Genomic DNA, 26,848 nt, shown 5'->3' on the forward strand with positions numbered 1-26,848 from the left:
AGGGTGCCTCTCATGGCCTTCTTATCTGTGACTTGAATATAAAACAAGTCACAAAATGCTAAATGAGAAAGACTCAAATATTTACATCTTAAGATCTAGAAAGTCAATGACATAAGAAAGGACCAGTTTTAAGAAAGGCTATCAAAGATGCTTGAGGAGGACTGCTTAGACTTAAAAAGAAAGAGCCTGTAGACATAGATAGAAACTGCTTTGGTTAAAATATGGCATCAGAGAAATCAATGGTAATGAATTTGAAAAAAAAGTACAGATATAGAATTAACAGAATTTCTAATTTTCTGACATGTTGGGTGTGAGAAACAAAGCTGTTCAAAAAAGGTCAGAGATCATTCCATAACTAAAGCCTAGCTAGCAAAACAAGAACGATCCTACGTAGCTGATCCATTTTAAGGATTCTTGGGTATATACAAATCACTGTTGTCTAATCTATTCACTAATACCCCAGTTTCAGCTTTATTTTTTAATTCCTATGCTTTTTATACTTTTTTTAAACTAAAAATGGTGTTTTCTGGTAGACCAATGAACTGAGACCTAGATTTCAGTTCTTACCTCACATTACTATCAATATGTCCCCCAAAAAACAACATTTCTCTACTTTTAAGTTTGTTTTTTTACATCTACTAATTTCAGTAAGTGTTTCATAATACTCTGTCATTAGTGCTGTGAACATCTAAGGAAACTAAACAGGCATGTTTTGTTTTAGGGGATAAAAAAAAGAGAGAGAGATAGGAACAAGTTCCTCAAGCCAACTTACAAATCCTCCTTTTCTTAGACAGGAATCGCCCGGGGATGAGCTCAACACATACTCCACCATGCTAACGCCTAGTCCCCCACTCTCCGACCGTGGGGACAGTACAGAATTGACCTCACTGTTCACATGGAAACTCTGACCAGGTCTTCTCTGCACCATGATTGGCTGGGAAACTGAATGATCTACAAAAAAGATACACAAGCATGATACAGTGCAGCCAGAGGCTCAAAACAAATTACGAGTGATGTCTCATGGATAAACCAATGACTGGGAATCAGGAAACCTGTCATGGTCAGTTGAGCCAAAACCTTCTATTGTGTTTTTCCCTAAGTATAATATTCTAAATAGCTAAAGAAAACGGAAGACACCCCTCATATATCCAGGACAGCAGAGCAATTCAGCAGTTCACACAACTTTACCTAGCTTAGTTAAATAGTTTATCTAGCTTGGTTTAATCTAGCTTAGTGGATAAATTAATGTTTACCCCTTTCAGGTAGCAGAATTTCTTTTTAATACATTTTATTGGTGTTACTACTAAAACAAAATATGGTTTTACTGCCCTTTTTAAAAACAACATAATTTGATCTTTTCTGATGACTTGCTGTTATTTGAGGTTCCATTCTTACATTGTGTTTTAACAGCATATCAGCTTTTGGGTTTTCTTCCTTCCTCCCTATGATCTGTCATTTCTTTCTGTGGTCAGTGTGTTCACTTCTACAAGTTCTCCCCATTCCTCTTCAAGGGTAGTGTGTCAGAAGAGCATCTGTGCCCAGTGACTTAATTTGGCCCCAAACACATTCATAGATAATTCATCTCATACACATTACACAGGTGCAAGGGGAGGAAAAAGAAACATAACTTCAAATGGCAGGCATGGATTTTCTACTTCCAAGTATGCTGACAGCAGTACAGAACAAGAAGTTATAGTTGAAATTATGGTCATTTCAAATAAGACCATTCCCCTGAGGCTAGCACTTCAATAAAATATTGAAGATTTGATTTTGTGTTAATTATGTTTTAATAAATTACAGCATATAGCTCCTTCATGGCAATTATACTACAGGACAGGACATTGCTTGACATGCTTATGTCACTGATATAAAATTCATGACTTGCCAATTGCTGAGGAAAGGAGCTCTAAGACAGGCATAAATCACAGTACAGATGCTAGATCTAGATTACCTGATGTTCCCCAGGCACTGTCTCGCCATTGATCACCCAGGAATATTCCTTTTGGTCCATCTTTGCTGGATTCATCTGTTTCCCAAAACTTTTTACCTGGCAAGAGCTGCTGCAAATTAAAAATAATAGATGCTTTTAAAGAATTCATAAAGGATGAAAGTACAGCAGTCAACACTTTCTTTTAGACAAGGGTACTGAAGATGCTCATGTGCCCTGAAAGTCTTTAATCAGTGTTCTGGCTACATAGGTCGTGGTCAGAGCACTATTGTACATTTGGCAAAAAGTCAGAGAGGCCTAAGGCAAGGGTGGAGGGGGAAAGCTGCACAGATCAACCCATCACAATAGAGGCTCTGCTTAAATTTCTAGATTTATTCACTTAACCTATGCCAAGGTTTTTAAGGGGGGGAGGGGAGACTAATAGTACATCTATTAGCTAACTGCTTACTAAGAAGTCTCTTACTGAAAAAAGTATTTACAACTACTAAAACACTCCTGCCTACATGGGTAATGACCATACAAAGTTACTCAAGCTAGAGTATGAACTCAGACCCCACCTACAGAATGCTGGAGGCAAAATCCACCTCCTTTATATACCGAGATTCTGTTAACCAAAACACTTTCATCACCAGAAAGGAAGAAAAAAAAAAAGTTTCCCAACTACATCATTAACTTATTCCAAGATTTTGGAAGGACAGTACAGCTGTCTTTCCCCATTACTGGAAGAGAAATAAAAATCTCCTAACCTCAATTAATTTTAACAGTGCTTTGTAATGCCATTAACGTGACTTCACAAAACATTCTATGCTTCATAGAAATCCAGGCATCATGGCCCTAAACCAATACGAGAACTTTCAACAAGCTTCAACCAAAGAAGTGCAAAGTACCCTTCAAGCAAAACACCGTATAATTTTGCAAAAGATCAATCAAAGCATTCATAACCAGAGTTACAAAATAAAATTCCACTAGAATGTCATCATTCTTCATTCTCTTGTCATCAGCTTTACCCACTGAAATGTCCCTCTTTATTTCTTCTAATTATGTTTTCATTTCAGCTGCTACTAGTCAGACAAGAAATTCAGGTGTTTGAGACAGTACTTAATCACTGCTTTTGAACATAAAAGAGCACACCTGCAGAGCTGAATTTCTCAGAGAGAGCGCAAACCATTTGCTCTCCTCCACAATATGTTTACCTTTCCTATACAAAACCCATCACCCAATGAAAATGGAGGAATAATGCAATCCTGTCCTCACTAAAATGAATTTCAACTTTCCAAACCTAAATTTTAGGTTCCTGAGCATAATTTTAATCCAGTTCTGTAAATCTATCTGACAGACATGGGTTACTACCTGGACCAAAGCAGTTTCCCACACGCATTTCTCTTCAGGTCCTTTTTTCTAATCCAACGAGAGCATGACAGATTACAGATTATGGTCTAGCATCTAGTTACACAGAAGCATAGGTTTACTTCAAGATGAGTAGTTATAAGCAGTCAATTCCTAGTGAGCCTCTCAGGTTCATTCTCTGAGGGAAATAAGGAGACAGCTGGTCTGTTAATTTGAGAAGATCTGAGAAGGCAGGGAAGGAACAAACAGGAGGAAGAGTCCAGACCATATAGGTAAGTAGTAGAATAAGGAAGCCCTGGACCAGACAACCTTCACATGTCCTAGGACAATCACCGAACTGTCCTGGGCCTCATTCTCTTTGCATTGATGAAGGAAATCTTTTTCAAGCTGGTGTGGTGATTTAGAAGTATTGTTGATGAGTGCCTAGCACAATGCCTGCCACATAGTAGTTTCTCAATAAATGTATTCAATGGAATCACAGCAGGCAAAATAGCTGTAAGTCACAGAAGGGATACTGAAAATTAATGTGAACTACTCAAGCACAATTCAAGAACTCTTGTTTTTAAACAACTTCTTTTAGTCTCAAAAATGCCTTCTCACAAGATTACAAATAGAATTTATTTCCCTTTTGGTTGTCCCCTTTCCAATTAACACTCTGATTTATTTTTACCTCCTATAGTTTGTAGGGAGTGTGAGCAAACAGGAGCCCACAACTACTTACTTCTCTTTGGTGTGCCAAAAGAAAAAACATCAGCAAAAGGGGCACCTCACTTGTTAATGTTATTCTCCATGTAACAGTGGAAAGAGAGCTAAGGTGATCAAAAATATTCATTTTAGCGCTCATCCCTCTCCACACAAACTGGGAAATCTTTATTGAAAGCTTAAGGAAAAGCTCCTATAAGTATCAGCCTCCATGTGCAAAATACATATTATCCGCCCATAAATTGTCAAATTGCTTACTGAAAGCAGTCGTCCTTGAATTCAAGGCTTCCAAAATGACTTCTTGGAATCCTGTCATCTTTCACTGTGGCTTACCAGGCTGTCCTAACACATAAAGCCAGCAAAAGCAGCTGAACATACAAGCAAAGCTATATACAAGATAAATTCTCTCAAAAGGAAACAAAAATACAACATGTAGAAAGGCTCTAAAAAATGAAGATTCTATTTCAAAGTGGTAATAAATACAGGTCTCATAGGAATACACACCGAAAACCTCAAGACCCTAGTCGGACACCAAGAGGCCATATATCTCCCACTATCAACAATCAGTATACATAGAAATCCTAAATAGATGCTAGGAACAGCCCCCAAAGAACTAGAACTCAATAAGCTTTGGCAAAGTAGCAGCAAGAAGATCAATCAACTATTATCAATGAAAACAGCAGGGACTGGAAAGGCAAGTCTGTAAGAGATAAAGGTGATAGGAGAGAGGGGGTGGCAGCACGTTGACTGCTGGAGAAAAAAGGTAGAAACTATGGATTGCAAGGGTGCCCTGCAAATGGGAAGGAAAGAAAAGTACTGTACGAAAGTACCTGAGCAAAGACAGAAGCAAACTTACTAAACTCCTTCAGAGTCTCTGGATCTTAAACAGAACTTAGTATTTCTTTCTTCTCTCCAAAATGTTCCCATCTCCACTCCTCAGCTGTGTGGGGAGAAGCATGTGAAATGACTCCTCTGGTACTCATGCCCTTAGTAATACCTGTCCCCGACTGTGGGCTTGCTTCTAAGGAATAACACAAGGCAAAAGTGATGGATTTTCACTCTCAAGATTATGTTTTAAACAATGGACTTCCATCTTGCTTCTACTCCTCTCTTGCTCTCTTGCCCTCATCTCTCTTGTCTGCTCCATGCAGATAAAGCTAGCCGCTATGTTATCAAACCATGAGAGGTCACTGGACATCAATTCATTAGGAATGAAGGCCCTCAGTCCAATAACCTGTGAGGACCTTAATCCTGACATCAACCATGTTGAATATACTTGGAGGCAGACCCTTCCCCAACTGAACTTCAAGACCGCTGCAGCCCCAGCTGAACTCTTGACTGCAGCTTGAGAAGGACCCTGAAATACAGGCTACTGCAAAGCCATGACTGGGTTCTTGACCTCTGGAAACTGTGGGGCTCAAACTGTGTAATTTTAAGCCACTAAATTTTGGAGTGATTTGTTATATAGCAACAGGTAACTGATATAGTTGTGAGTATATGGGGGAGTTTTCTTAGATTCAAGAGACTTCCTTGAGTTTGATTTCAAGAAGCACTTCTTGTTTCATTTCTAATATCTAAAATGCAAGTTAACTTTTGAATTTGGAAATAAATTATATCCATTCCATTTCATGTTATCACCTACTCTGTCTTATAGATCTTATTTAAAAGATGACTGGCTTTTTAAAATTCTCTAAAATCAAATCAACTCAGACATGTTAAGCTTACTGAAAATTAGTAGTAATCACATATTCAAGAGTCAACGGAAATATGTTAGTGTTCAAATCTGATCATATTAAAAGTATAAAATCTACTGAATTATAAAACAAAGTGATATTGAGTATCCAATTGTTATTTCAAAATCAACAGTAACTGATCTGGAGGTAAAGTCATTGACAGCACTGGCTAAAACATGCTGGGGTTCACCAACCCACTGGCATAAATGCCAGCAGTTGCCAAACCTTCACTTAAACCACATCTAAATTCAGTCACCAAAGACTGAAGTGCACCTAGTGGATGAAAAGATAGTTGCAGTTTGCCTACCCCACCAAGAAGCTGGAAATAAATGCTGTTCCTTGACAGCACAAAAAAAAGAACAGATTACAGCAAAGGTTTACAAAATTCACTTAAAAAAAACAAAACACTAGGCAATAAGAGGATTAAAACATTTGATAACTCTGAGAGAAGATAACAAGAATTAGGAATTGGTCCCACAAAAGCAAGATAGGCCCAGGGAGTCAGATGTAAGCAGTATTATCCACTTGGCAGTACTGTAAGTCTATCCTTATTAAAAAAACAAATCAACAACAACAAAAAAAAACACCAATGCATCAGGCTAGACAGGAGCTTGACTACAGTAGCCTAAAACATCCAAGTAACTTCCCTGGTTCAGACTCTGCTTACGAAGCAACCTTTGTATAAGAACTTGGCTTCCTCCAATAGCCAAGCATGCTGATCACTGGACGCAATTATCCTGTCAACTTGAGAGTTATTATTTCTCCTTATAAATTAGTAAAATGCATTACATTAGATTTTTTTACATTAGTCTCTTGTGGTTCTGGTTAGTGTGGGTTAATATCATAATCCAATCATCTCTGAATTAATAATCGAAGTCCCTGTTTGAAGACCTATGAAACTGCAAACAAGGACTTGGGAAAACCTATATCCTCCCCAGCAACACAACAGACCTGAACTCTTCCTTGCAGTATCCCATTAAATAAGATTTCTAATGACCCCTTCTAATGGTGACTATTCTCAAATCCTTGGGAGAAACACACACGATTATCCCAGCTTGAATTACAGGTTTGTAAAAGAGAACGCTTAAAGAGAAAATCAAGTAAGCCTATTCATGGGCTTCTGGAGAACAAAACAGAAATCAAGCATTGGTTTACAAATACTGTTATCCACTTGGGAAACCTCTAAATTTTTATTGGAAATGCCTTTTTTATTTTATCATCCAACAAAAGAGACAATGCACAAAGCCACACTTTTACAATCAATCATTATATTAACCCCTCCTAAGACCCCTTTAAAAGAGGTGGAGATAATAAAGGGCTGAGAATGTCAAGAACCTCTAGGCTTATTTTAAGACATACTATAGTGGTAAAGCACACAGGCGCTCTGAAATCATTTACAAAAAACTGGTTTTAAATACCAACTGTGTGAATTTAACCCCTCTATATGCCTCAGTTTTATCACCTACAAAACAAACTGTTACAAACATTGAATGAGATGATGTATAAAGAACAATGCTAAACACAGAGCAACCAAAGAATTAGCTGCTAATTCTTTGTTGTTAAATAATACTAACAAAGCTACTGACTGGTCAATGAAATGCTCCCATGTGCCCAGCCAACAGATGTGAGCACAGCATCACTCAGCCCTCTTCAGTGCAAATCCCAAAAAATTAAGAGCCCTAACAAAACACTGCAAGAAGAACCATGACTGCAGCTTTGCAGAAACTAAGAGGCAGGATGATTTATTAAGGACTGGGCTTGTTTGACCATACCAGCACTAATATTTGCATAGGGAAGTATCAATGAAGTTTTCTGATGGTCTCAACACTACACACACACTCCAACAAGTACTCTGTACTCAAAAGGAATAAAATATTAGATCACTGCTTATATACTCAGCATAGGCTGCAACAGAGCTGTCTCTCAGAGCAGAAATGTGGCTCCTTAAGAAGCCCTATTCACAGGAATGCTACAGCTCTGCAGGCAATGATCAGGTTTGATCATGTTATCTGGCAATGCAAAATTCCAACACAAGCTTAGTTTCACTGGAATGTAGCCAATGCTCAAGTCAAACACCTGACATTTTAACTAGCTGGTAAGATATAGGCCCTCCCCCACATTTTTTTAATCTCTTAGTAATAAATATCTAATTACATTAAAAGAATTTGGCCTTAACTCAGAAAAAAACACTTCAGAACTGACTGAAATGTAAAGTATTACCAGTTAGTGCTGATAGTCACATGTTCTAGTCAGAGCTCTAATGCGTGAAAGTTTTCAAAAATCCCTTCTCAAAATCTTCGTGCCCTTACAGGGCTTACCTAGCCCTCCACACTGTAGATGGTGGTGGTGAAATCAAATGATTTCACTCATTTTGTGAAAGATACTGTGAAAGTACAAAGCACTTTCATAAATACTATGACCTACACCCATATAAATTATTAGTAAAGATTTAACAAGAAACACTTTAAATATAAAAGTGTAAATCAATATCTTTTAAAGGCTTAAAGAAAAGGTATACCGATTACTGTTACAATTCTTTTGGACAATTCATTTCATATCAGAAAATATATATATACATTGAGTTATGTTCATTCCTGAGAATTTATCTCAAGGATTAAAAAAAAGAAAAATTCTATATTCAACATACAAGAGCAAAAAAGTTGGGAACTAAATGTTCAATAAGGTAGCTATAAGTACCACAACAATGTAAGCTGCTCACCCAAAAGAGCCATGACTATATGTAATATTTATAAAATAAGAGTAAATTTTAAAAATAAAATATTCATGTAAAGACTGCTTCTCCTCTTCCCTTTGGGATCAAGATTGGAAAGAAAAATAAAAACTGAAATAGGTACTTGTTGGTGTCATGGCATTATGGATGACTTGTTATAAAATATACTATTTTTTTTAATCCACACCTGAGAACATTTTTTTTAAATTGCTTTTAAAGAGAGAGGAAGGGAGAGAGAGAAAGAGAGAAACATCAATGCAAGAGAGAAGCACTGACTGGCTGTCCTCCGTGCCCAGACCAGTGGTCAAACGCGCGGCCCTTCCACTACCAGGCTACACAAAAACCATCTGAGCCACACCGGTCAGGGCTACAAAATACACTTCTATTATGACTTAGAATTGATATTCTAATAAATAAAAACTGACATTATGGTGGTACTAAATTCACTACAAATAAAAAAGGCTTCTTCTCTTAAGTAGAGACATTTCACTTCATAATTTTAAAATGACAAAAGTCAGTGCAATTTTATGAGGAGAGCTCATAACATGTTTCAAACATTTTAAAGTAAGCAGATAATAACTTCCAATCCACTTCAAAAACTATAGCTTAAATAAGAAATGTTCAAAGTGCTCAATGATTTAATCACAAAGATGGTTTCAGGAATATGATCTAAATTCTCACTTTCCATTTATATAGTATCTACGAATTAAGGAGCTATCCTGCCTTCTTTTTAATCAGTTGCTTAATACATATATGTAAAGATTATTTTTATTTTAAAATTTTATTTATCCATTTTTAGAGGGAGGAGAAGGAAGAGAGGAAGAGAAATATTGATGTGTGAGAGAAACACTGAGCAGTTGCCTCTCACACATGTCCCAAATGGGGACCAGTCTGCAACCCAGGCATGTGCCCTGACTGGGAACAGAAAGGGTGACCTTTCAGTTTGCAGGAAGATGGCTACAAGGGTCAGGGCAAGATTATTTTTAAATATTACAACATTTTTGTGCTATTCAATTCAAATCACAAAAAAACTTCCTAGAAATAAACATTTGCTATAGTTTTTCCACATTTCTCTACAAGGCAGCATCACAACCTGACATGTCGTAATTACTTCTTAACATTTTCAGCTTATATAGCAAGATAATTACTACTGAAAACGAATGTCCATATTAATGGGCCCTTAACTAAATATGTCTTAGTTGAAATTGAATACATTCTTCAAAAAAAAGTTTCATTTTTACATAATTATAATTATGCAGTATATAAAATTAACAGATTTTAAAAAATATTTTGCTAAGTCAACTACTTTTCATAAGCACTGTTAATAGTTGTATCTAATGTCCTTTAATAACATTTCCACCAATAAGGATGAAATCCCATGAATCACTTAGGCTTGGACAATATGAGGCAATCTGATCTACTCTTCCACATCTGGAAGACCAATACTACATTTCTGTCTACTGAAAAAATTGTAAGTTTCAACATCTCAAGCATCACTGATATAAAAAGTATTACTTGAACAACCTGCCTTTAGCCACTACTGGAATAATTAAAGTAGTAAAAGGCAGCAAAGAAAAACCTACTAGAAATCAAATTGATACATTTAGGAAGCATTTTAAGATAAACACACTAACAGTGTCGTACAGTTGTTACACTTCAAAACCCACTACAAATGAAGAAAGGAACAACAACCTAGGATAGGATTGGTCAAGGAATGTCCTAATGGGGGTGGGGATGGGGGCGACGCGCGCAGAGGGTGCATTGAGAGAACACAGTGAAAAGGACTTTCCACAAAGAGCAAAGGTAGAAATTAAAGGAAGCGGGGCAGGTGTCCACCCATAAAAAAGAGCCTGGCGTTAACACAGGAGAGAAGTAATGAAAGGGTGTAAAAGCACAACTATTCCGGTCACCAGGAGCACCAAGGAGCTGGGCTCTAATCCAGCAGGGAGTAACATCATAAAAACTAACTTTAAAAGATGAATCTGACATTCTTCTATAAAATGGGGTGAGGGAAAGCACACGGATGCTGAGGGCTAGGCGAAGATCACTATAGCAACCTAGGCAAAAAACAGTCAGAAAAGGAACCGGTGGAAATAGGGGCAAGGAAGGCTCAAACTATAGCTTAGATGCCTTTCTCAGGTTTCAAAGCATTAAAAAATAAAGCTATGGGATTTCAAAAGTGAAGACCCATAGCCCATTAATATGATCAAGAATGATGTCACTAGGTATACATAAGCCAGTCTACCACTGAATTTCTTTTAATCGGCTATCTATTCTATAGAGTGAACTAAGTGCAAAAGCTAGATGAAAACAGGATACAAATATAAGAATATGGTGTTGCAAATTAAAGTTTACAAGTCCAACAGTGAAGTTTTAAGGTTGTCTTGAAAATCCACTGTGGGTTGCTGGGAAACAGTAAAAAAAAAAAAAAAAGGAATCAAAAAGGTAAAAAAAATTTGGTAGCTTGTAAATTTTAGGACAACCACAAATTAGATCGAATTTCAAACAGTTCTTCAGTAATGATTACTGTTAAAATGCATTCTCTTCAAAGAAGCACAGGGGTTTCCAAGTGTTCTTTACCAAAGAACACAATCATTGTTAACAACTTCATCCTTGAAAAGAAACACACAAAAGATATTGGCTATACTTTCATAGAGCATGCTCTTCAAAAAAATTCAAAGTCACTGTTAGGACCTCTATCTCCATGTTATTTTGTGATAAATTAACCTGGGGCAAGCTCCACAGTAATCCTTTCTTCACTACTGAATCCACTAAAGTAAAATTTTCTTTATACCTTCCCACTGAAAGTTACTGGACAGAGCCGAAAGAAACTTTTCTCTCCTGTCTTCGTAAAACTTGATAGACTAACAGTAAAGTATGTTCAAAAAAATGAAGAAATGCCCAGAGTGACCCAGGCTTTTGCTGCAGGATATAGGAAAAGCATGTAGGGAAACAGAGGACTATGTCACCTCTGCAAGTTACCTATACACAAATAAGGTCATTTGTTTTCATACATGTATAAGCGGTATGGTTTGGTCTATAATATAACCACATTCTTGTTATACTACATCTAGACTTTAATAATTATATAAATGATTCTTGTTATAGAGTTCCTGAGAGCCCAGTGCACAAAAGCTAAGCCTCCAGATTACTTAGGAATCTGTAAAGCTCACAAATAAAACCATGAAAACATCTAGATTGCTTCATGATATATTCCCAAAGCAGAAAGCAAAGAGCTCAATTAAGAGAGGGGAAAAAGGTCCTTTGCCTCAAAATAGGACCCAGTATTCAAACCCATCCCCATACCCAATCAGCCTCCAAATATTTTTAATTATTAAACTGACAAGACAAGACTCTCAGTATGCCAGGTATGGACAAGCTCCCCTTCTCATGCATTCCAGGAGATGAATATTTCATAGATGGCTACTCTATACAGGGAAGAGCAGTACAGAAAATAAACTACTTTTTCTACATGCTTTGTTATGAGAACCACAGAATGCACTAATTAACCGAGACAAATGTTAAACTGTTCTGATTCCTCATCAAATAACAATAAACAAGAATTATACACAACAGAGTTTAATACATGTTTAAACAAGAAATATAACAAAAGTAATTTCAGTTTTCTAAATACCATTATGTCTGCTTGTGTATATATAAGGAGGAAATTTCCATGCCTCAGCAAATGACCCAGAGAAACTGTCCTATTCATTTGGTTACAATTATATAAACAAAAGTAATTAATAGTTCAAAACTATAAAAATTTGCAGAGAAGGTTGAATAAATGCTTTTCAGTTATGTCTGTTCCTCATCCTCCCCTTCACACCCCCATATCCCTGAGGGTAAAAAAGTATTCTGAACAGAGAATATTTACAATAAATATTTACTGACTTGAATTGTTGTCTCTTGACAGGAGACAAGACCAACTTCTGAAGTAAAAAAGAAGAAAAAGGGGAATCCATGCTTAAAAAAGATATTTACTGCTATAAGTAAAGGTCTCATTCAATAAGGTTCATTCAAAAAAATACATTAGGCAGCCACTGCTTACAAAGTACATTATTAGCTGAAGCCCAACCTCAACAAACTTAAGTATAAGCAAACAGAAAACATTTACACAAATCACTATGTATAAAATAAATTGGGGCTATAAGAATGATACAAAAAACTTGCTACTTGAATTTGCCTTCATAGCTTCTAACTGGTGAGAGCAAGAGAGCTTTTATAGAGGAGCTGATAATCTTGGCTGGATTTTGAATAATAGACAGACAGTAAACATGAAGAAGTGAACAAAAAAATTTGGGATTTGGAGAGAGATCTGGGTTCAAACAGCAGGTTCATGATTATGTTAACCTCTAAATCCCTTTTTGCCTGGTCTACAAAAGGGCATCATAATATTGAAGAACCACTGTGAAGACTGTAATGTATATGAATTCATTAGCATAATACCTGGAAATTATATATGTTCAATATATTGCGGCTATTATCATTGGATTGGCCAAAAAGTCCGCATGGTTTTTTTCCCATAAAAATAAAAGACACCTCTTTCATTTTCACCAGCGACTTTACTGATTTGGATATTTTGAGTATGTCAACTATGTCCCACATGGTATAACGCTAACTATTCTCAATATGTCTCAATTTGATCGCTATAAACTTCAACTGTTCTACCCAAGCATGGAGCATCTTCCAGCAGGAAACCTCCAGCACGAGGCTTCACAAACCACTTTTGACACATTTGATCAGTCACAGCACCTTCTCCATACACCGCACAAATCTTTTGTGTTTCAGCTGCATTTTACCTTTCTTGAAATAATAAAGCATAATATGCCAAAAATGTGGCATATCTTCTTCCATCTTTAATATTAAAATAGCTACACAAAAATTCACCAATTTTGCTTAAGTCTTTTTTAAGTGCACGCTGATATGACAGCTGTCACAATATAATCTAACAAAGCTGTTTCAAATGACGTGAAAGAAAACTAAGCGCTACTAGAGCCATCTTATGGAAAAAAACCAAACAAATTTTTTGGCCAACCCAGTATTTCTAAGCCTAGTGAAACAGAATTTAAAGTCAATCCAACATCTTGAGACTTGACCGTAGCCTGGAATCACTTGACCTCCTAAAATCATTTTCCTAATGTAAAAAAATGGCACTAATATCTCACAAAAACTTGTTGGGCGATTCACATAGGTAATAAATTCAATGCCAAAGCGTCTTGAAAGTGTTAATGTTTAATTGTAGTCTATTTAGTTAGATTGCCTTCACATAAAGCATACTTATGTAGACGAAAATAATGAAAACATTTTAGCCAAAGAAGGATCAAAGGGGAGAAATTAAATGAAGACAGATTAAGTAGTATGCAAATCAGATATATCCTGCTTCAAAGGAGCATGTTTTATTGCATTCAAACATTCCAAGATAGCTCAACATACACGGTGGGAGGTCTACCTCGTCTGCTCAGTACAGGATAGAAGACAGATATTGGAATGAGCGGGTTCCACACGGGTCTCAAAGAGACAGGACAGAATTGGGAAGCAGGTTCCAAATGTCATTTGCATCCACACTTTCAAGGTCAGGAGACAACTTCATCTTATCTTGTTCTTCAAAATGCCCAACTCCAATCCCGAAACTATTTCAAGATCCCAAGAACTTTCCCAAACAAGAATCATGAAGAGGTCACTTCACCCCTAACGCAGTCATTAATCTAATACAGGGAAGTTATTAACCGGGATCACATTTCTCCAGATCACATGGCCTGGCTTACTATGTTTTCTCTAAGTAAACATTTCATTTTAATAGCAAGATGTAAAAAAATGCCCAACAACCAAATGGCATTAATACAAAGTTATGGAACTAGGCAGCGTTTACCATTCCTATCAGTACTCAAAAGCTACATATTGGAAAGAAAATGATTTGTTACACTGCTTGGTCAGATATTTTTCTATTAATATACCACAAGGCAATATTAATCTTTCCTCCCATCTCCAAGAAAGACTGCACGATCTTGCTGGCAGACAATATATCTCCTTTCCCAAATTCCACTTTGGAGTCAACTCAGTTCCTCTCATGAGACTCTAATTGCAAGGAATTGCCAGTGTGAGGCAGTGCTGTAGATCCTAGAAGTACTTTTAGCTACCCCAAGGCCTCCAATTCTATGAGCCATTCTGTTTGTCATGATGGAAAGATGTGGGGGAAAAATTGTAACAGACTTGGTATCCACATTAGGCTCCCCCTTGCCTTGATTTCAGAATTACCAACCCACAAGCCATAGTGGACAGACACTTCAATGTCTTAGGCAACTGCAGAACTTTTATTAGAGAACCCAATGAAAAGTTATGGAACCTGAGGGCAAAGACACTTAAAAAGGCATCTTTTCAATACCCTGTACAATGTCCTAGAAAAAAAAAAAAAACAGAACTATCCCTGATTTTTAGATTTTTAAAGATAAAAGTATGAGCAAAATCCAAGAATCTTAGACTTGAAAGGATCCTGGGAAGCTATCTAGTCCTACTTTGTCTCACAAATGGAAAAAGCAAAGTCAAAACAAGATGAGTGTCTGAGCTCAGACTGGAAGCTGTGACTTCAAAGTTCTGGACTAATAAGATCTCTATGTCACCAAGTTATACCTTTCTTAGGGTTACCAGCTCTCCAAATCACTATCAAATTCCTTCCTCTACAAACCACTGTGCTGTCTCACACTTGTGGATAGAATTCCCATGTAATGTCTGATGAGAATCTAAAGCTGTGTTTTAAATATATCTCACCGTATTCTACTTCCAGGGAACATGTTAGGATTCACTATTACTCCATATACAGAAGCACTTTCCAGATTTCCTTCCTCAGGTGTACAAACTTGTCTATTACCAAGGGTAAATTTCTCTGTGCTTCAGTTTTCTAAGACAAAAGATGAAGGGCCACATCTAAATACATTCGAGTACTCCAAAAATAATCACTACAATCTTAACTTTCCTTAAACTACCATGTCAAGTTTACCACATATAAAACATTAAGAAATCTTGAAAAAAAAAAAAGCTCTTGTTTTTTAAAAGTTAGAAAACCAACTCTGCAGAATAAAATGCCTTTTCTGTCAAAGGCTCTCAAAGTACTTTCCAACCAAAATCCCTCTTCTCTGGAAATCCACTCCTTTTAGTACGTGAACAGTAATAATGCAGCCCTCCTACAGGTGGAGCAAGCCAGTCATGCAAGATCACAAACCAAAACAATGCAGAAGCAGAGCTCAGAAACCCAAGGTTAGTGAGCCTTCCTCAGTATTACAAAGATACATTCTTGAATACTCAACTATCAGACTAATCTTTTCATATGTAAATAAAGCTACTCAAATATGTGCCCTAAATTTTTCAGAATTTGAACTTTAAGTTGAATGAAAGCAGTGGATGAAATTTGAAAATAATTTGTGGCCCTAATCCTGAGATATTTTCCTATCTTCCTTCTTATGCTGACTTTCTAGAATGGGGGGGAAGTAAAGCACTTGTACTCTTTAGTCCTTCAGCTAACAACTGTACTTCAAACAACCAGCAAGGTTTGAGGGTGATGTTTTAAGAAGCCACTTCTTCAGCAAGATTTCTACTAAGACAGGCTCTAAATCTTACGAAGTGACACCAAGAGTTCTGTAGTGACTTCGATGAAAAAAAAGTAACAAGAGTCAAGCAGCCTGAATGTTACTAGAGATCAATTACTTTCAATGTGGCCAGTTCTCTGTGACTCATAAAGATCCATACCTTCGTATACATAAGTACTGTTTACTCTAATGAAGTGTCCCTCCCTTCTTCCCCCACAACACACAAATACAAATAAAGTAACTGCAGCAAAAATATATTATGCCTAGCTTAAAAGTCCATGCAATTTACTTGAAACTTTCGTGTTTATATGGATGAAGGCTATGTTTACAAACATTGCCTCACAGAGATGTTTTACTGCTTAAAGGGAAATTTAACGAAGTTTAACTAGAAGCTGTGCATTTTTAAATTTTTATTACAAAAGCTCATTTCCTTTATTTCTCTTATGCCAACCTCCCTTCTATCACTAGGAAGAAAACAAAACAACCAACCAACATTCTATTCTCCCAGTTGGCACCTGTACAAATCCTAACCACACTAGATGATTCCCAAGTCTTATGCCTCCCCTCCATTCGAGTAATCACAAATTAGTCCTGCTGATACTGATCACTCCCTTTTCTAAACTCAAACCATACATACAAAACACGGTGCACTCTGTCATTTGCTTCTTCAACTAGGTGAAGAAAGTTCCTTGAGTACAGAAACTTTACTCCATACAGTTTGTCCCCTTTCGTGCATACGCTGGTTATGCTTTCAAAAAATAATTTCAGTAAGTATTTGGATTTTGAGAAGGGAGTATATTAAGCATTTTTTAATCTTTCACAAAATCAATTTTCATAAAGGTTACTAAAATGAAATTTTTACCATCAATCAGCTTACAAGTATTGGCTTTGTTTATTCTAAGGTCACATGGTTTGTAGAAGAAGCCAAGTCGGAATCCCAGCCCCACCACTTACTAGTTATGTGACCCTCTGCAAATTAGTTCATTTCTATTGGTCTTTTTACTTTTCTGTATAATAGCAGATAGGGTTATTGATGAAATAATGCATGCAAACCCCTTAGCATCTGCATCATCGGTGGTTAACAAACAGCAGTTGTAATTACTTGGTGAATAAATAATTAGGAAAGAGGGAAGAGTGACACCCTATTACTATTGTACTGCTGGATGGAAAGCACTTTAGTTATTTCCTATGTTTAGATACAGGTCTGAGGAATTCTATATATATTATCAAAAAGTGGAATTTCTAACAAAAATGAAGATGAGGTTTGGAGACCTTGAGAAAAAAAGGCATTTTTGAACAAAAAAAATTTTTTAAGTATTTCTGTTAGTGTCATTTAAATAAAATTCACTCTCTAGTCAATTCTGTTCAGAATCTCTATTAGAGATTATGAAGTCTTGATTACAAAACAGCAACAGGGCCCTGTTTTTATTTTGTGTAATTGATTTTAAAAACCTGGGATTGTATTTTTGGTGGAGTGAACCAGGTTAGAATCACAGAAGTGAAAAGAAAATAAATGGAGTTTCCCCATCTATATGTATTATGAGACATATCTATTAACTCTGTTCAAGCTTTGCTCCAGAAATTAATTTAGAAAATCTTGTATCCTAATCCATGTAGGGTTTATTGATGTGCACTGTTTCAATAATACTAAACAAGCACAAGAAACACAATGACACCAATCTTCTCTTAAAGTGCTAGGGAAAAAAACAGGAACAGACCAAAAAGCCATGAACTTAAAATGATAGGACACTGGACTCTGACCACAAAAGGATTCAGAAAAGCTACAAACAAATCTTATAACAAAGGAAGTAAGAATCTCAGGACCAAAAGAGTTTAACTATTTAATATCTAACCACAAGGTACATCTGCAAATATTTCTTATAAATCAGGAAAGAAATTATCTTAATTTTGAATCCTCAGAACCTAGCACAGTGCCTGGATCACAGAATATTGGCTAAATCAAAGAACAAACATATTTAATGAATGGTATAAAAAGAATCCAGAATACACCTATTATCCCTTCATTTAAAACATTAAAATAGATATGGGAAATTTTAAATATTAGATACACAAAAAATAAAACAGAAGAAAAAATATCTAAGGTAACTCTCTCTAGAACAAGAGAATACAGGTCAATACTCCCAGTTTATGAACCTGTAACATCTTTAGCAATTCAAATTGTATGTTCTACATTATCATCAATACATTCTTATTGTCAACAACCAGAATCACCAGAAGTTGACTACTTCTTCTATACATCCCTTTCTTTTAGAATCATAGCAATCTTCCCTACCAATGTAATGGATGATAGCAAATTTTGTTTTTGCAAATTTAAACATTACAAACCAAAATTCTTGTTTCTGAAGTCTATGTAAATAAGGGATGACTGGCTCAGCCTCTACTTCTGGAATTATTTAATCAGAAACCTAACAACTTCCTCTTCACAATGGAGCTCTAAACAACTTCCTCAAAAATGGCACTGCTCTATAAATAGATTATCAACATACTCTGATTAGCAACCAATCTAAGTCTTCTTTCGACAAGCAACGGGATGTGAAACAAAGATAAGGACATTTGATGCATATAAAATTAAATTATTTTGTAAAATTGTAATACCTCAACTTACAACTGACTGGTAAATATTCAATAATTTGTGCTCATATTTTGGTTGCTTTGTTTTGTTTTTAAGACTTTAAGCTAAGATTAGCATTATTCTTATAATGAGATTGTTTTAACAAAATTCTGCAACATTTGATTCCTATCATGAGGAATGGCAACAAGGAAAAAGCAAGCACATACTTCTGGAGACTAGATTTGGACACATCTGATGAAAGACAGCTCCAGCCTTCCCTTAAAAACAGACCCACTTTTCTGACACACCAGTTCACTTACCTCTCCCATCGCTCTTCCCTCCAGAGCAAGTGCTTGAAAATCATGATTCAGTTCATCCATAGAACGTACCTATTGTTCAGAATAGAGGAGGGGAAAGTTTCAAGTCAGCATCTTGAACTTTACATACACATTAAAAACAACTGAAAAGCTTTTCTATGTTGACTTTCAGATATTGACAAAGACAGTAACAATTTTCAAGTGACTGAGATTAAACATTCACTTACCTTTAACCATCAGGATTCAGCAAACACCCCTGCTTTCTCCCCTCCCATTCCCTTTTGTTTTCAAAACATGAAAAGCACATAATCCAAAAAAAGAAAAAGCAAATTACATCACATGAGAATTATGTTAGCTACTTTTCATACATTTGATTTAATAAGTAAAAACCAACATACTAAATGGTAATCATATATGAAGATGATTATGTAACGTAAACCTGGCTGCTGAGCCGGGGGTGGGGATGGAGGTGGGGTTGGGGTGGGGGGAAAGAGAGAGACTGATCGATTTGTTGTTCAACTTATTTATGTATTCATTGGTTGATCCTCGTATGTGCCCTCATGGGATCAAACCCACAACCTTGGCATATTGGGATGACACTGTAACTGACTGAACTACCCAGCCAGAGCCAATCCAGTACTTTTTTTAAAAACCTCAGGGAAAGGTGCTGCAAATTTTATAACAGAGTGCCCCAACATTTCTCCATACTGGAAGATCTTGGGGAGACTGCTAGAATTTCAAAATCAGAGGGGGAAAAAAATGGCACGTATCACAAGAATTCCTTCCAACTTTACCTGTCATTAAATGTACTACCCACATTATAACAATCTTTTCTAGACTTCAAATTAACTCATCCCCACCATCATTATTACAAGGTAATGTTAAGATTAGGCTGAAATATGAAACAGATTATTAAAAACAATCAAAATTCAAAAACACTTTGCTGTCATCTGCTGCTCCTCTCAGTTTCCAGCAGCAAGCCACCTCTGCTGCCTTAGGTTAGAGTACCGTTCCTTGTTTATTAAAGAGCAAGGCTATTCTCATCCTGGCTGGGTAGCTCAGTTGGTAAGAGCATTGTCTCAGTATGCCAAGGTTACAGGTTCGATCCCTGGTCAGAGCATATACAAGAAACAACCAATGAATGCATAATTAAGTCAAACAACAAATCTATCTCTATCTCTATCTCTCTCTAAAAAGCAATTTAAAAAAATGAAGAAAGCTATTAAGCCTACCTGAGAAAGACTGCTGATTACCTGAGGCAGGACTCTCTCAAACCCCATCATCTGATCATCACTGCCTCCCAACATAGGCATACAATTATCAGCAGTGGGCATATGCAAAGAAGGTCAAGCTAGGGCCAGGCAGGGAGAAGGAAGAGTATGGAAAGCATGAACCACAATATAGCTCAGGGAACCAATTTAAGGATTTTATTAACATGCTACCTGTATATCACCCAATAATCTTAATTTAACAACTGGCATGACATAAAAATACAGTTGCATTGTTTTAAATCACATTATTTTCAAAACTCAGAGCTGATACTATGCTACAGGTGACACACGGGGTCACTAAGATGTAAGAGCTTTGGGATGCTTGCTAAAAATATAAATTTATAAAATTCAAAATGAAGCTAAAATTCAGCCATAAGAACAGAGACAAGGCTTGTTATTGTGGTAAAAGTTTGAAAAAGACCTTGAAAAAGAAGATACGACTATACTCTAAAGTGTTTATTTAGGTAAGCATACTGAGTAAGCTCCTAAACTATACGGAGTAAAAATAAAGGGGTGTGTGAGGATAAAGACAGGATGTTAGCTGGTAACTCTACATATGTCTACATTTTGAGCCTTCAGGTCAGAGTAAACATTTACAAAGCATGTAAATCAAATGCATAAAGCACTGTATCTTGACTCTTTCTGTGGACTCTAATCATACACTTAGTAACTATAGCTAGATATTTCTTCCAAAAATCTACAAATAGTTTTAACCAAGAACATTGGAAATTCTATTTATTATTTCCAAAGGAAAATGCAGGAGGGCTAGGCAAAGACAAAACAAGCAATACACATATTTATGCAATCATCAAAACTTAAATGTCATTTCCCATTTAAGAGATTAGAAAACAGAGCCTTGGAGAAATGACTTCCCTAACCATTTTTAAGTAGGAATGAGGACCTAAATGGCATTACTAGGATCTAAATCCAGGTCTTCCAATTTAAAGAGCAAGATCCTTCCTCCATCGCCAAGCTGCCTAGGCAGCCACAGGAAGTTTCTACCCCCAGATAAAACTGCCTCTGTCTCTGCTGTAGGCTTTGAAAGTACGCTCCTTTGGTCTGTCTTTGCTTTCCACTGTCTCTTCCCCCTACCTTTAAATATGTCCACTGTCCCCTTGTAGCAATCTCCACTATCCTATCTTCCCACCCACCATTCTCTCTCACCACTTCCTTGCTCACTAGCTCACTCTCTCAGGTCTCCTCTCTCTCTCTTTAGCTCTCTCTTCACCTCCAGCCCTCCTCCCTCTTGCAAGGTGTCTCCCTCTGCCTCACTTTTGTACTACCATCCTACCTCCTGTAGGACATTTGAGAAAACAGCTGCACTTTGTGAAGATTTGGCTAGTCCAGAAACTCTAATTCAACCATTTTGTCCATAGTTGACTACACCAAAAAAACACGAATCATTCTCACAAACTGTTTTTAACTAATAAGGAACTTAATGTTTAAAATGAGAGCTACATCTGGTATGGTCATCAATACCAGGCAGACTCTCCAGACAAGGTCCTTCCTAAGAAATAAAAACAACAATCAGAAGATGCTCAGACATCAAGAGAAATCAAAGAATGAAGATGTAGACATGTAAGAAATATTATAGGCAAATAATAAAAAGCCTGTTCTATTATAAAGGAGAAACGCTGGCTGTAAACTATAATCAGAGTAAATGCTCCCATCAAGACATTAATATTTTAAAGTTCCTGTACCCAAACTCTCCTTTCTCTAGAATTCAATTTGAGTGGCCGGTCAATGTTAATTTCTAGTACTACTTATTATTTCTTTCATTTTTGCTAAATGTCTCTAAGACTCCTTTGCACTAACTAATATTATCTATCTCCTCTGATTTCACAAAATTATTTCCTATTTCTCTCTTTGGGCTACTTGCCAGGAATTACACTTTCTCATGCCCACCCAGGACTTTCTCTAGGGCTGCCCCCCTCCCTAGAAAGGCATCTCCTGCTCCATTTATTAAAGAGTCAAAACAAGATGACTACTTCAGTGCCTGACCTACCTCAATATTCTTCTCTTCATCCCACCCAATGATAGCATCCACATAACATGACCTATGCTTCTGAGTTTCCCTTCCCTTTCCCAGATCCCAGAATTTTCTTTTGTAAGCCTTCTAACAGGGTTTCTGACCTAACTAGAACCATAGTTTAGCAAATTAAGCTGGTACCTTACCATATAGGAAAGTTATAAAATCAAAAGAGATGAACCCAGAACAATACATCAGATTTGGAAAATAAAACATTAAGCAAAAGCATCACAAACCTTTATTTTAAGAATCATATTCTAGCCCGGGCCTGTGTGGCTCAGTGGATTGAGTGTTGGCCTGTGAACCAAAGGGTGGCCCATTCAATTTCCAGTCAGGGCACATGCCTGGGTGGCAGGCCAGGTCCCCATTTAGGGATGTGCAAGAGGCAACCTCTCTCCCTTTCTTTCTCCCTCCCTTCCCCTCTCTCTAAAAATACTGTATTTGACAGTGTATAATGTGCTCCTGTGGATAAGCATATCCACGTTTTTGGTCCCAACTTTGCCAGAGGAAAAAAATCTTTCATTTTAATTTTTTAATTCAATTTTTTATTTCTATTTAGGTACTTGTTTTTTATATTATAAAGGAATTTTAATACTTATTTTTTAACACATTATGGTACAAGAAGTTTTATGTAACAAATAATTACAAAACACAAGAACAGTCGCAAGGTATTTCAGGTACTACCCATGTATAATGAGCATCCTTATTTTTCCCTCAAAAATTTGGGCAAAAAAGTACACATTATACACAGCAAAATACGATAAATAAAATCTTTTAAAAAAATCACCAATGAATGATACATACCTCATTGTTTTTGCATATGTAAAACTGACATAATGGGCTGCTTTTACAAGTTTGATGTAATGATTAAATGAGACAAAATGTCCAATTTAGTAGGCATTTACTCAACTGTATCCACCTCAAAGATTAACTTCTTTAAGCTACTGAAATGCCTCTTCCACATAGTCATCCCTTCTTTCCCTACCCTCAGTTAGTACAGGGCATGCTTTGCTCATTCCTGGCGGGGAAAGGTTGAGGGCGGCACGAGGCTCTGTTTTGGCATTTTCATAATCAATATATTAGAAGTACCTAGATATGTGAACATCTAACTTATTTACTACTAGTTAGCATTTCAGAGTACATCCATTTTTCTCTCTCTCAATTCCCAGATAATCAATTCCCAGAAACTTCCATTATTTATTCTCATCCATTCAGAAACTTTTTAAAAAAATCATCACTAGCTGAAGCCTATATTCTTTCAGTTATCATTTTGTTAAAAAGAATCTCAGTAATGTCATCTAAAATTCTTTCATTCCATGACTTCCATACCACTATGGTCTCCTGATTCTCCTCCTACCTCTGTATTTAGATTTTTGTTCCTCTTTTTGCCAGCCAACATTACAGTCAAATAAAAAAAATTGAAACTCAGACTTAGGCACAGAGGAATCCGAGTGTAAGAAGTGTGATCCAGCCCTAACTGGCGTGACTCAACTGGTTGAGCATCATACTGCAAAGCAAAAGTTCATCGGTTCGATTCTTGGTCATGGCACATGCCTAAGTTGCTGGCCCTGTCCCCAGCTGGGGTGTGTTACAGGCAACCCTCTTTTTCTCCCTCCCTTCGTCTCTCTCTAAAAATAAATAAATAAAATCTTTTAAAAAATAAAGAAGTTAATGATCCAAATACTTTATGAATTATAATTTATCAGTTTTTCAAGCAGATATTATTGGAACATTAAACCTCAAAGAACAAAATAAAACAGATACCACGGCAGCCCATCCAGAATAAAAGATCTAAGAAAGACAAAGTTTGGATAGCATTCTAGTTCAGTTCTTGCTTGGCCGTACTTCGTTAGCACTACCGTCCATGGATTACTGTCCTGTAACTGCTCACTATGTCTTGACAATGAATGTCCCTTTAGTTGAGCCAGTTAAACCAGTTCTCTGTTGCTTATACAAAAGAAACAAACTCGGACTCAAGGGTAACACTGAATTGGTACTTATTAAATAACAATGGAAGTTTATATTTTAAAAGAGTAACTCATAGCTATATATTACACTTGGAAAAATAAAATTCAACAAATCAACATTTTAAAAATTATTTTCTGTAACAGACATGTTCTAAGAACCCTGCCTAAAAAAGGGAAACTTTGTGATTTCCACAGCCTCTGGCCACATACAATTATACTAAAAATATTTCCCTATTATCTGGTTTTAAAAAAAAAGTGATACGCTGACCAAATCAGATTTCTCTCTTAGTATCTGGGCAAGATAGCAATGGTAAAATAAACTGAAATTTCCTAAAGACTTAGCAGTTGCGGCTGTCATTTTGGGTCAAGTATAACTTGGTAAATAAGCAGATGATGATGATGAGCAACATAGAGAAGAGAAAGAATGCACTGAAGAAAAAAGCAGCAGACAAGAGACTATGGAAACAGAAAGCCTCCCAGTGCTCTGGGGTTCAAGGAGAATCCCTGGTCTTCAATTTAATGCCCTGAATTTTTGCTAACTAGAATAGATTTCTATACCTTGAGACTAAAGCTGCTTTTACTAGGATATTTATTTCCCCAGCCTCTGAAGCTAAATTGTCAGGTGCTTTTCCCCTCCACACCTGCCTTCTTTGTTCTCCTGGGGGATTTTTGGCACAGGCAAGCCTAGATCATGATGGCTCCATTTCACAAACATAGATCCAGAACAAAATCAGCAGAAGAGTCGGTGCCAAGAACCACTTTGCAAAGGAGATACCAGTGAGAAAAAGCCAGGCAAAAGTAAAAGAAACCTGAGCAATGAGAAGACAAAATGCATTATGAGAATTAACCTAATTTGAATTTAATCATTAAAGGGAAAAAAACCTAGTAAGTCTGTATCACAGCATCTTCTGCCTCACTATGTATCTGTATTATAAACAATAACAACAATAATCACTGAAACTGACTTAGTGCCAGGCCCTGTCCTATTAATTCTCCATATGCTTCATCATGATCTTCTTAATAGTCTTAAGGATCTGAAAATGCAGGTGGTTCTTATCTCTATTTTGTAATCCCTATATGATTGCTCGAATAAAATATAAATAAATTAGCATTCTTCTTGATGACTGGAGAAGGGAAAAGAACGAAAAGCTTCTCTTTTGGCTTACTCTACTACATTGCAAACTCTACTACATTGTCTTACTTATGAATTTTCCATATGCTCTCAATAACAATACTAAATACCAGCATTTGCCGAGTTTCAAGGCACTGTCCCGCAAAACAGACATTCTATTTTATATACGGGGAAACCAAGGTCCAAAGACGTGATTTGTCCAAATTCATAAATACAGCTGATAAAGACCAGAAGTGGATATCAAATTCAGGTCTGTATACCCTTTACTACGTTTCTGTTCTCATCACAGGCACACATAAAAGCTCCACCACACCTGGGTTAAACAGTTGTTTGTTCAAGATCACTACGCTATTTTTACACTCTTCCATGATCGGGGGCGGGAATGAAGTCACCACATCAGCCAGGATCAGGCTACACTTCCAATTTTTTATTTATCATTAAAATTGCTACTGAGCCCTGGCTGGTGTAGCTCAGTGGATTGAGCCTCAGCCTGTAAACCAAAGGGTCACTGGTTCAGTTCCCAGTCAGGGTACATGCCTGGGTTGTGGGCCAAGTCCCTGGATGGGGATTCGGGGTAAGGCGGCCACACATTGATGTTTCTCTCCCTCTCTGCCCTCTCTTTCTCCCTCCCTTCCTCTTTCTCTACAAATAAATAAATAAAACCTTTTTAAAAAATTGCTACTGAAATTGCTACTGCCTATGCACTTCCAGTGTTTTCCCCCTCTTCCTCCCTGCCCCCCAGGAACATTACCTTTACCTTTCTCTCCCCTAAGCTTCCAAGGGCTCTACTTTTGCCTCTGTAATTCGTTTCCTGAGTCAATTTGTTCTACAGTTCACTTCCTCTACCCCTTTGACCTTCTAAATAAACTTTTTCTTATTAAAAAAGATTGCTACTGCCCTTAGCAATTAAAGTAAATATGTACTATGAAAGTTACAGATTATCTAATGTGTTGATGGCATTCTGCTAGGATGGCTAATAGACCCAAGTGATAAACCATAATTAAATTATCAAACCTTAACTTTGCTAAAAGACTAGCAAAATATATACATCATGTACAAATCACAACACTGCTGAGACATACACAATTTAGAAAGTAGAAAGAATGTATTTTCAAAATAAGTTAATAAACCTATGATACTAGTGACCTTTAAATATAAAATCCTCACCACTGCTGGTTCGAACAGCCTTTTTCTTCCTTAATTTCACCAATTATGATCAAACTAAAATCAATAATGAGGACAAGGCCATTTTAACTAGAGAGAGAAACTATTTTAATAGATAGCAAAGAACCTAATAAAAAGTGTAAAACTCAAGATAATGATAAATCTTATCTTTGCTTGTCTGGAAACTACTACATATAGCCATCTAGTTGAATGGCATCTCCTTGACTTCCAAAAGAACCAATTCCAAAATCATGAGACTCCTACCCAGCTATTCAGAAGATCATATTTATATTTTAAAAAAGGGTTATTTGCACATGGAGAACAGATCAAAAGGTCTTCATGAGCAGTAAAAAGT

The 26,848-nt window shown here is 36.6% G+C and overlaps 1 protein-coding gene across 7 annotated transcripts in view; it reads right to left on the reverse strand.

Annotated features, from left to right (window-relative positions):
- Window positions 1–26,848, reverse strand: part of PUM1 (pumilio RNA binding family member 1) — a 118,354-nt gene that overhangs the window by 69,695 nt on the left and 21,811 nt on the right. For 4 of the 7 annotated variants that reach the window (XM_054571876.1, XM_054571873.1, XM_054571875.1 and 1 more), the window contains exons 3-5: window positions 18,934–19,002; window positions 1,952–2,060; window positions 773–951 (exon numbers count right to left, since the gene is read on the reverse strand). In XM_054571876.1, the coding sequence (XP_054427851.1) occupies window positions 773–951; window positions 1,952–2,060; window positions 18,934–19,002 (357 nt within the window). The remainder of the gene's footprint in view (window positions 1–772; window positions 952–1,951; window positions 2,061–18,933; window positions 19,003–26,848) is intronic. The other 3 variants (XM_054571878.1, XM_054571877.1, XM_054571874.1) reach the window with 2 other exon arrangements.

The sequence above is a fragment of the Pteronotus mesoamericanus genome, unplaced genomic scaffold, assembly GCF_021234165.1.
Source record: "Pteronotus mesoamericanus isolate MK-2021 breed Mesoamerican mustached bat unplaced genomic scaffold, CSHL_Meso_final contig_221, whole genome shotgun sequence".
NCBI classification, from domain to species: domain Eukaryota; kingdom Metazoa; phylum Chordata; class Mammalia; order Chiroptera; family Mormoopidae; genus Pteronotus; species Pteronotus mesoamericanus.